The sequence below is a fragment of the Protopterus annectens genome, chromosome 17.part0, assembly GCF_019279795.1.
Source record: "Protopterus annectens isolate FY-2018-M chromosome 17.part0, PAN1.0, whole genome shotgun sequence".
NCBI lineage: Eukaryota > Metazoa > Chordata > Ceratodontiformes > Protopteridae > Protopterus > Protopterus annectens.
Genome location: NC_056751.1, coordinates 548,766,555 through 548,778,953, shown reverse-complemented (window position 1 = coordinate 548,778,953; position 12,399 = coordinate 548,766,555). Strand labels below are relative to the sequence as shown.

Below are 12,399 nucleotides of genomic sequence, written 5' to 3'. Positions count from 1 at the left end.
AACCTGCTGCTGTAAGTATTATGTCCAAGAAGACCAGTAGATATGTCTGTGAACCGGTATGCCTCGGGCTAATAGTAGTATGCATGGAGGAAGTGGGTTAATTACTGTTTATTTGTTTTTTCTTGGGTTTGTTTTTCCCCGCTGACTTTCAGTTCACTAAGTGCCGTTTAAGTTATGGATGAATGGTTCTTCAGGTATTGGTTTGAGTATGAGTATAGGATATTTTTGTTTTGTTTGTTTAGGGAGTTTTAGATGGTGTGATTGCTCTTGCTGGATTTTTATAGCGTATTTTGGTTGGTTTGTTCAGTGGTGATGGGCCAGGTTGCAGTAACCCATGGTCTTTATGGATGGCTCAGTTGCTTTGTCTGGTGTTTCTTTTGGTTCGTAAGTCATGTTTTGCTGCTTTAGGATGTTTAATCAGTTAAAAGACATTCACAAGTTATCGTTAAGTGGATGTGAATGTCGTGGTATGGTTTGTGGTCACTTCTTTTATTGTTCATTGGTGGCAGCGGTGAAGTCAATCATTGTTCTTTGCTGCTGGGATGGTTCTCAGGTGAGGAGGAGCATTTTTCTTGGGCTGTGAGGCACCTGCAAGTAACGGTTACTGGCAGTGCATGCACAGTGTGGTGACAACCACCATGGGGGAGGGGAGGATGGCAGGCTTTGACTTATGGACGCTCGGACCATGTTATGAGTTCTCTTACCTTTTCAGATGACTCCTTTTATTTCTAGGCAGGCAATTACTGGCATATAAAAATAAATAGAATAATAATAATAGCGTTGAAGTGAAGAAATGCTTTTCATTCAGGAGCTTCCATATCCACAGGGTGTCATAAGACACCAGCTCAGCTGATGAGATCTTTGCAAGTTTGTTGGTGTAGTGGTACTTGTACCACACTTTACCTGGAATGTATTATGGCGATATAGTTAAGTTTAAATAATCTTTAATTTTCAGAGACTTTTATCCTTTTCCCATCATGATCATATATATAGCTTCCACTAGATCATAACTGGCATGCTTGTGTTGCCTGACAACTTTGAATTCAATGCCTGTTGCTATTTCGCAGTTGAATTTGGATGTGCCTTTTCCCCGATGTGGACTCCTGACTTTTCAAGGAACAAAGACGAGTGCATGTGTTTCTGTGGAAGCTGTTCCTGACTGGGTAAGTTGTTGGTTGGCATTATAGTTAAGGGAGTTTGGTTGAGAATGCTACGGTTTGCTATTTTAGGTTAATAATAAATAATAAAATAAATGAATAACAATACATAAATATTTGAGATGAGTGCATTGACTGATTCACTGGACAAGTAGTAGAGCCAGTATACTGAACGCAATTTTTGTTAGGCAAGGGGTCTAATGCAAGTCTGGCCTGTGCTTTGTGCTGTCTGGGTGTGAGGCTAGGAGTGGACTCCAGTATATTCATAGTATACACTGTACATTGGTTAGGGATTAGCACTCTTGGGTCATAGTCTCTGAGCACGTTATAATGTTGAATACAGCTGTATTTATTTATTTTCCCTTTCTTTCATGGTGGTTAATGCATTTCTTTCTTTTGACAGCTGGATCTCACAGTTTGAAGCAGGGATGGGCAGCAATTGTATCACAAGCAGTGGACTTGTTTCAAGAACTGCCATCAAGAGAGTCTCCAATGGTAGATGTGTCCAGTACATCAAAAAAGAAAAGGTGAGCACAGGTATCAGACAGCATTCTGGTGGCATGGGGGAAGCGAGTTTAAAAGTCAACTGTTAGTGCCACAGTGGATGCTCTGGCTTGTGGAGCAGGTTCCAATACCAGTACAGGCAATGATATTTTGTCAGCATTACATAGAGGCAGTGCAGAGTTGACAGGTTAAGGGGGGTGGGAGGTTTGGGAGCAAAGGAAGTGAGCCAGTTTATCATATCAGTGATGCTGCAGGTAGCGGGGATCTCCTTGGGGAGGTGGGGCATATTCAGAAACTGAGGCGGTGGTAGGGTGGGGTCCTTGTTTGGGGTCAAGTCTGGATAGGGAAGAGTCACAGCAGCAAGATGTGGGTTCAGATTTTGGGATGCAGCCTTGGAATTGGTTAGCTACTCAGGCTTTGTTCAATAGAGAAGTGGGATCTTTTTGATCCCACATATTCCTGCATCAGTTAAAGAGGATATTTAGGAAGTGAGTATATTGACATATTTAAATTAATTAATGCAGAATGGGTAAAATATTTTTTAAAATCTGAGGCAGCAAATAACAAGGATCTGTTGGAGGCTTTAGCGGCATTGGAAGAGAAGAGGGTTGGAAGGCTTAGAGCTAGGAATTGGGCAAATTGGGTTCTTGTTTTTTGTACTACATGGTGGTTTGATTGGAAAAGGATAATTCGCTGGCTTAACTCCTTTTGGCTAGTTTTCTCATGATTCATGAGCCACAAAGGTTACGTGCAGGGAACGCTTGTATGTGATATGATCAGCAGTTCTGGAAATGGAAAGCAGATCAGTCATTGAGATGGAAAGTTAGGCACCCTGACTTTTGAATGGCCAACCATGATGGGTACTTTTGGGAATTTCCCTCGGTGGGGTAAGGTAAGGGGTAAGGTGGCCGGAGGGAGTGTGCTGAACATTCAGTGTGGGACATTGCATGTGGGCGACATGCAGATTCACACACACTTGCTTGAATTGTACGGGAGTGCATCTAGAGTCTCAGTGTGGCCATCAGCAGGGGAATTTGATCCATGGGGGTTCTTTCATGACTGATACAAGATCCTTACCCTTCTCACCTCAAGGTCTACAGGGTTTTCAAGGACAGGATAATTTTTGAGGACAGAGAGGAGGTATGTCCTCTCAAGGCCAGGGGGCAAACTCGATTTCCCATTTATCCATTAACATGCAGGTATTGAGTCACATGCTGAGTCATTTTTCCAGATTCGAAAATGTCAGTGTAGTTGATTGGGGGATTCTCCTTGGGGTTTTCTGTTAAGTTGATAGTTTGTGGAGATGGCACCATTTGTAAGAATTTATGTTCTGAGTAGGGGATGGAGGAAATATTGAAAGGTCTGGTGGAGAAGGACCTGAGCATGGGCAGGTTACTGAGTCCTTTCGAATACTCTCCTTTTGTCAGTTTTAAAGTGTCACCATTGGGGCTGGTTTCTAAAAAGGCTCCTGGAGAATTTCAGTTGGTTCAGCATTTGTCCTTTACAATAAGAAATTTGGGCAATGATTTTATTTTCAAAGAGGATTCAAAGGTCAGGTATGCTTCACTGGATGAAGTGATGGCAATCATTAGAGGGTTTAAAGATCCATGACTAGTAAAGTTTGATATTGAATCTGCATTCTGATTGCTGCCAGTGCAGGAAGAAGAATGGCTGTTGCTAGAAATGGCTGTGGGCAATAAATTTTATTTTGATAAGACCATGCCGATGGGGTGTTGAGTGGCTTGTGCCACATTTGAGAAGTTTATTACTGCACTTCACTGCATTTGGCAGCAAAGGGTGGGCACTCAGAAGGCTCTACATTATTTGGATGATTTTTTGTTGGTTGGCGAAGGGTTTACAGGGGTGCTGGAGGGTATGCAGACATTCCTGGCCATGTGCAAAGAGTTGTGTATTCCATTGGCTATGCAGAAGCTGGAAGCTCCCCCCAAGGAACTGAGCTTTTTGGGATTGCCAGTGGATGCGGGCTGGGGGTTGTTTTGCCTTCCAGTTGACAAGACAGAGAATTTGAAAGAGAATATTGCGTGGGTGATGGACAGAGACAAGGTGCAGATTAGGGATGTCATGGAGCTTTTAGGGCTCTTGAACTTTGCATGCTGGGCAACTAATTTCAGTCATACATTTTGTAGTTCAGTGGCATTCTTGTTAAAAGGGGGAGAAGCAAACATCATTGAATGAGGGTTGGCAAGCTTGTCAGAGCTGATTTAGAATTGTGGTTGCCCTTCTTGGATCATTTTAATGTCTTTTCATTTTGGCAGGAGGATTGGGTCAATCAGGAGGAATTGTAGTTTTTTACAGACGCTGCAGGGGTGGGGTGGGGGGATTGGGATGGAAATATTTTTTTAATGGGGAATGGTCTGTGGTTCTTTGGCCAGATAATTGGGAGGATGAGTGGAAGAAGAATGTTGCCTGTTGGAACTGATGCTTATTTGGGTGGCTTCAGTGGTGTGGCAAGAGTGATTGTGTGGTAGGAAAGTGATTTTTAATTTTAACAATATCACAGTGGTGCAGGTGTAACAGTCAAAAACCGCAAAATCCAGACTGTTTTTTTTTAGTTTTAAGAAAACTGGTTTTGCAGAGCTTGTTGACATTTTTTCTTTTACGGGTGTATGCTTGCCAGGTTCTAAGAATGTGATTGCTGACAGCCTTTCTCTCTTTCAGTTTTACAGGTTTCCATGACTGGTTCACTTTGCACCTTCGGGACCAATCTTGTTGCCAGAGAAAGTGTGGCAGATTGAACTGAAGTGACAAGATGGCTGATTCAGGGATCGTGGGCAGAATTAGCAAGGAAGGCATATGGTAGGGCATTATCTATCTGTGTTTGATTAATTTGTTTTGGTGTTGCCTGAGGAGGAGGTAGTTTTGTTGGTGGAGCTGTTACTGCAGTATTTACCTCAAGTTTGGATTAAGGGGAGGGTGTTTCAGACAATTAAGGTGGACCTAGCTGCTGTTAGCATATTTGAGCAGGTAGTGGGGTTGCATGATTTGATGAAGTCATGGGCAAGAGTACAGATGTTGAAAGGATGGAGTTGGGCTGCTAGTAGGTGGACTGAGAGGCATTGGCCAATGACTAAGCAGGATCTTAAGATTTTACTGAACAGCTTGTGGTTGTTGAAAGGGGTTCAGTGGATTATACTTTGTGGGTGACATTGTCAGTATGAAGGTATAGTGGGGCATTCAAGATGAATGAGTTGCTGGGGTCATTGGTGTGTCAAGATGTGGTTACACTTCCTGTGCACTTGATATCTGGTTATAGTGACTGAAAACAGACCAGTTGGGTAGGGTCATGCAGACAGTGTTGCGGATGGATAGAGATGAGTCGATGTGTTCAGTGTCATGGGCTAGAAGGTTACAGCTGTCACATGGGGGAATCCACAGGATTTGGTTTTTCGGTTGCGGAAAGGAAGGGTGATAATGGACAATCAGCTTTTTGTGTGTGATAAGGAAGGCTTTTCAATGTTTAAGCTTTGGGGAGAGAGTTTTTATACTCATTCGTTTCGTACTAGAAGGGCATCAGATTGAATGAGAGAAGGTATTTCAGTGGAGGTTATTTAGAGTGTGGGGTGTTGGTCATCAGGTGCCTTTTTATCTTACATTAGATAAGTTTTTATTTAGTTATTGTCACTAAGAAATGAAATTTTATGTAAAAAGTGGTCATTTTGGGTCACTGATCATTCCTATGTTTACTGAGTGGTGAAAAGGGCTTCAGTTAGGCCAGATGAAAGTGAGCTGGGGTTGAGAGTTTTTTGGCACAATATCAAAGGCATCAGGTGGCATCAACTCGCGGATGAGTTTACAGACATGTTTTTGGATTGGGACTTCATGTATTTTGATGGTCCATTTAGCAAGTAATAATTTGGGGGTCATTCCAAAATGGTATTTGGTGTTTAGAGTACTGGGAAACTTGGCAAGTCCAGGTAGTAGGTTTCCCAACATGAGTATTGTGTGGTCCAAAATGGTGCCACATTTGGTTTGGAGGAATGTGGGCAGTTTTATAGGTATTGAGCGTGCCTGGCAGTTTGTTAATTTTAGGCTATAGAAGCATTTGAGGAACTTGGGTATTCATACTATCAATCATAGGAACCTGTATGATAGGGATCCTGTGTGGTTTAGGAAGGATGGAGTGCACATGAATGAGTTGGGTTTGGATTTCTTCAATTTACATCTGGCATTGTTTTTGGAAAGTTTATTGAAATTGTTGTAGTAGTTGAGGGGGGGGGCAGCCTGTTTCAGGCTGGTGGGTAGAGAAGAGGCATTGGCATGTCCCTCTTCTGTTCCCCCATGGGTGTTATGTTTAGATTTTACAAGGTGGTTGGTTGGGTATTGAAGTGAGCTCTGTCATACTGCTTCTGGTGAAGTCAGAATAAGCGAGCAGTTGGGGTAATGCTGCTTAGTTTGTGGTGTGATGGAAGTGAATGGGTGATGCTGCCATTGTTAAATTATGTGGAAGCTATGTTTACTATGATCAATAAATTCTTTGATTAATTAATTAACTCGGTAATTAATAAATGTTCAATAAAGGTTGTTTTATGTCATAATGGTATAGTGTGTTTTACTGGAAAAAAAAACAGGATCGGAACAATATTCTCTATGCAGTTCTTTGACTTACCTGTAGGCCACTCTGTCAAGTAAGTTGCATCCTTTGCAGTTTTAGAGACATTTTGTACAAGGATTTTATGAATATGCTTTTCAAGGGTTTGTGCTTTGTTTTCACTTGAATTTCTTTACCATAAGATATTCATGGAACTTCTCACAGATAAAACTACTGCTAACAGTTCCCTTTTTTCTTTAACCATAGCTCTATTGCATATCTGTGAATGCTGTTAATCTATAGGTAAATGCAACCCTACACTGTTGCAGATAACTCTCTGCACTCATTTTAGGAGATACAAAGCAAGAGAGATATAGGCTAGCACCTATGAGGTCTACATTCCATATGAATTCTCTGGAACTTCTGTGTACCCTATGATATCCTAACTTTCTTGTTAGCCCTTCAAAGTGTACATGGCACTCTATTGTACTCTCATCAAAGAAACAGATCCACAGAGTTAAAACTGAGGGTTTGCCTGCTTAGCTGGAGCTATGTTGTGGTACAAACATATGCCTCCATACATGTCCATTTGCATGCACACACACGTTTAACTGTTTTGACTGATTTGGTGTTATCAATATTGTGTAATTATATACATCTTAAGCTTCCTACACCATGAAACAAAAGAAAAAATATTAAAGTGACAAAGCTAGCAAGCTGTGCCTGTAAAATAGAAATGCCGTTCTGAATAGGAAACATCCTCATTATAGGATGGATGGACAGATAGACAAACACATACATCATAACCATTTGAAATGTCAGAACCTGTTAGAGTGAGTCCTAAAACGCAAAGACTGAATGGCCGAAAGAATGGACTTGCATATCTTAAGTCTGAGATGCTATTTCTTGTAATATCCCTTTTCTGTGAGATATGTGATCTCAGAGTTAATGTATATAAGGTCAGAGGGGGTCAGGGGCCTCCCCCCCACATGTGGGGCTTGTCCTCCCCATGAAGGTTTAAGGAGAAGGGCAATTTTTGAGATTTTCACTTCTCCAGCTTTTGGCCTTTTTTTGGCAAATGAAGTAAATGTAGTCAAGTGTAAGTAAGGAATTTACTGTAATTAAATAAATGTTAATGCGTGCCCTTTGTAGATGCTAGAAGAGTTTCATGTTCCAGTTTTCTAGTACCTGCTAATTAAAAATATTGAATATTTAGTTATATGAGTTAGACACTTACATTTCCTTCAAAACTTCAGTATTGTAATGTTGTACGTTATGCTCTCATTTACAGTATGTGGGTAAGACTGTACCCCCAGACACACCAAAAAGTACTTTAAAGGAGCATTAGTTAAGATACTGGCATGTGTATGGAATGTGGCTGTCAAAAAACCTTCACAGGTAAACTGAAAGTGAAAGTACATATACTTCATATAATAGGCACACCAGTAGAAAACAAAGCTGACAGCCAAAACATGTCAGTAAGATTAATTCTGTCGATGTCGGCAGATTGCCATTTTGTTGCAGATGCAAATATATCTGTAGAAACATTAAACTGTAAATCAGAGCATAATTACTTGAATATAGACCAGGATAAGAATGTACCAAGTTACAATACTAAAAAATTTGAAGGAAATGTAAGGGCCTAACTCATACAACTAATTATTCAATATTCTAATCTGGAAAACTGGAAAATGAAACTCTTCTAGCATCTACAAGGGACATGCTTTACTGTTTTTTTTAATTACAGTAACTTCCTTACCTCGACTTAACTACATTTATTTGATTAGCACTCTGTTTAAAAACAGCACATTGCTAAGAAAGAAATAAAGATGGAAATAAAGTGAAAGAAATATAATAAAGCATTTTGAAGGCATTTTCTTTACAAAGCATTTGTGGTCTTAAATAAAAAGAAAAAATAAATACTCCACAAACTGCCTGTAAGATAATGCTGGGAAGTAGGTAAAATTCACTTAGGGATGACTTAATGTTGAGATTTAGGCAAAAAAATCAACACAATCCAGTATGCAGCTTACTGTCTGAATTAGCAATACTCTTTTAAAGCACTTGATATGCATATTCTTATTAAATAAGTATAACAAAGAATAACTGGAGACAAACATGTACCTTGCAATTTTTCTGCTTCTGCCAGAAAAGCAAATAAATATCTAACTTTCTCTTTCAATCATTCTGCTGTTTAAGTAAGTCACTGATTTTAAATGATTTAGTTTAATGCTTATACACAGAAACATTTATGTATAAATAATACCTACAAATATTTCTTATTTTCGTAGACGTCGTGCAATTTTAATACATGAGGATGCTCTATTAACTTCAGAATAGCTATTTCTCGCTCCACCTGAAAAACAAAAAAGAAATAAAATACATTGATCAGTGTATAAAGGCTAAAGAAGGTAGATGTTTTTAATAGTATGGTATTACAGAAGGCATCATAAAAACTTAATGGGGAAAAATATAGAAATCTATTTTAGGTATCTATATACTAAAAGATGCATACATGTTTACTTACATAAATAAATATGCACATTCAACAAAGCTGAGCATTTTATAGTAGCAGTGAAGTAATAATTATCAATTATGGCATCTTATAAATCATTGCCATTTATAGACTGGACTGCACACATCTTAGAAGAAGTCAAAATGGTGAGGCACTTGTTAATATATCTTAGCCAGTACATAAAAAGATGGATGTGCTGGGTCAATATTGTAAAATGTGACTCAGCTGCTGTCGGGTTTTCCTCTTTTAAGGTACTTTATACATTTTACAAACTGTTTACCACTATTTAAATCTAGAGTTTAAGATTTCCTTAAATAAACTGTGGTTAGATTTCCTGTTAGTTACTGTAAAGGTGTGTAGCAAAGGGAGACAGAATGTGCCAGGTAAAAGAAAAAAAATGATGGGAAGTGTACAGTCTCAAACCTCTGCCACAAAGATACAGCATTTATCAGCTGTAAACACATTACATAGTAAGGCTAGGTGATGCATTGTTTTTAAAAGAGGTTACAGAATTGTAGCAACTTCTGAGGTTAAAAATGTGGGCAATATGGAATCTGACCACTCCTTCCCTCATGAAATGAATTCTAGCTGCAGGTAAAAACTGATACACTTTACACAGTAGGTATATAACACATAATGAATTTATTAAACATCGAGGAGTGCTATTTTATGTTAAATGATCCAAAAATCAAAGTAGTTTTGTCACTTATATCTAACCAATACAAGGTTTCTGTGTAAATCCACAGTGATATCGCTTATAATATCTGAATAGTATGTTTGTGTCTTTCGGCTTTTCCCGGTTAGGGGTCGCCACAGCGGAACTCTGGTCCGCTAATGATTGGTAGTGGATTTTTACGTACCGGGTTACCAGCCCTGACAACGAATATCTGAATAGTATAACAAACATATTTTGATTTAGAATTATTTGGACTCGACACTCTAAGAAAGCTGATATAAGTTTGCACAACTGACAGTGGAGTTGTACGGCACCAGTGTCCCTAAAGTATGAATAACTTTAAAGAGAAAAAAGACATAATAGTACTGAAAGCATGAAATGAGTTTGTCTTATAAATACCTAAATTACAGGTTGAATTAAATAAATGCATACAAATATTTATGCATCTGCACTTTTTATTTCCCAAATTACAGCATTTTATAATTGCATGCTCACTTTCTGCAAGGAACACATTAATATGCATGATTGTAGACATAAAGTTCCAGCAGGATACTGTTTGCAGATATTTTAATCTGCACAATGAAGGCATTTGCAAAAATGTCTCCAATTTGTTACAAGAAAGCACTGGGCAGAAATTTCATTTCTTCTTCACTTGTTTTCACATGCAGCATAACTACCATGCTTTCCTCATACTAGATACATTATTTCATTTTCATACTATATAAGATACAAACAAACACATGACATTTCACCTATTCAGTCTTAAAGTCTCTCTGAAATAAAAGTTATCAACCATATTCCTACAAGTTATTTATGATCCTTTACTGTTCTTATCCCCATTGCTGATCAAATTCACTCCCTCCTGAGACCCAGCTGAGCAGTATATTCCTCTTTGGGGTGAGGGTCATCTCATTCATGTCCCAAAGACAGACCCATACAACCCAGATGTTCTCTAATCAGAGTGAAAAGCACATACTCCCATTTCCACCCCTTAGTCATTCAATATATGAGAACAGGCCGTAGCTTTCAACTTCACCCATTCAACAGCAAGTGTGATTTCTGTAATTGCTTCTATGCTGTAATTTTGCAGGTGTGCATCACACATACATGTCCAATTACCCTGGCAACCATACCGCATGGTTAGTGCTCTTACCACATACTGCATGCTAGATTCCTATTGGGATTAGGTTTGTACTGGGCTGGTGTACCTCCCTCCCCCTACATTCTGCTGAGTTGCTACTAGAGACTCACTATCATGTCTCAGCCAGTTCTTTCAGCTTCATGTGCCATTAATCAAATGTGATTCATCTTCAGAGAAGTTAGAACTTCATCCCTCTGTGTAATGGAGCCAGGCTTATATCTGACAGAAGTTTGAAAGAGGAACACAACTTCATAATTCTATAATTTTGAATCAGCAATTACTATTAAAGCAGTATTACTGATTTTAGCACTAGCTCTGTCATAAGTAAAGGAGTTAAGCAAAGCTGTCTTGTACATTTTGCCAGCTAAAAAGAAACAACATAAGCAATTGTCCTCTTCCACCAACTGATGTACATCATTTTGATTAAGTGTACTGGACAGAGTAAAACTCATATAAAGTGTATCTGTTGGGAATTTTAATCATCTTCTGTTAAGGCACATAATAGTAAAGCCTGTATAAATGCATCACTAGGCATATGTGCATATATATTCAGTTTATGTCAGATTACTTGTTTATGGAACACTGTTACTGTTTTTGTTTGTATTGTTCTAAAGCATTTGCATTAAGCATTTGGTGAAATTATATTTCCTTGAAGGTTATACAGAGCCACTTATTGTTCCAAGAGTTTAAACCAGATTGGGCAGTCCACTCAACATAGTTATAATAAATCAGGTATTCCTTGGTCAAGTGAATTCTGTAGGCACAAGGTATTGCACATAACTGTGACTAGTGTAACAGGGAAAATTATAACTGACATCATCTTCCTGCCACTAACCAGACAAATCAAAATAACAAATTTTAATTTAAAATGATAACCCTCTGCTACATAAACAGACAGCTGAATCAGTCTTGTGACTCAAAAAAAAAAAAGGCAGATAAGCTATTTCTCTGATGAACACTAAGTTGTGCCGGCATCTACTCTTATAGAGACGGTGGCCACCTACTAAGATTAACTATTCGTTCCACTCAAAACCTTTCTTGTATCTACAGTACACTGGATAATGTTTATGTACTATAAAAGAGCCAAAGACTGGTATAGGACATTGGCCAGTTTGGTGCTAAGAAATGCTCACTGAGTGATATTAAAAGAATACCACAGTCAGATAACTTATCTTTTTTCCCTATATGATCTGTATATTTAATCAATGCTGTTTTCTGGATGGACAGAAATCTCCATAGTATAATGATTTGTCACTCTCCCTCCCCTGCTGCATGCTGACCATTAGTCCCCTATTAGCCAACTGTCCCATTCACACCTGCTTCACCATGAGTAAGACAGGCGTCACCACTTAGGAAGCATCAACGTTTTTCTTTATTTCTTCCCTGACCCCATGGCATATGACCAGTACCATGCCCCAGGGTTTGGAACAGCAATGAAGACGGTCTGCTATTCACTTTCACATCATGCAATTCACCAAGACCATCCTACCCTCTGGGAGCCAGCACTCCTTTGTGGTCTTTGGTCTACAGAGGGACTCTCTCATGGCAGCATTTGCCCTGGGCATGCACCTCCAAGTTTTCCTCCATTAAGGGAGGTGAGCTAACAATGCTGCATCACTCCTCTCATCACCTGCTGACTCCAGTAGGACACCCAAGTCACTCTGATTGAACTTGAGTCAGTGGGACCAGACTCAGGACTTTACCCTGTATGCCAATGGAGTGGGATAATATCCACACTATAAACGGGAAAAAAAACACATTCTTTAAACAGATCTTTGAAGCACACCACTATTCATGGTTCTGACTTCACCCATTACAGACACATACTTAAACCAAGCTGAATTTCCTACTGTTTTG

The 12,399-nt window shown here is 39.2% G+C and overlaps 1 protein-coding gene across 10 annotated transcripts in view; it reads right to left on the bottom strand.

Moving 5' to 3' along the window:
* BRSK2 (BR serine/threonine kinase 2) overlaps nucleotides 1-12,399 on the bottom strand; it is a 2,790,504-nt gene that overhangs the window by 1,229,442 nt on the left and 1,548,663 nt on the right. For all 10 annotated transcript variants that reach the window (XM_044059311.1, XM_044059313.1, XM_044059318.1 and 7 more), the window contains exon 3: nucleotides 8,481-8,566. In XM_044059311.1, coding sequence (XP_043915246.1) covers nucleotides 8,481-8,566 — 86 coding nt within the window. The remainder of the gene's footprint in view (nucleotides 1-8,480; nucleotides 8,567-12,399) is intronic.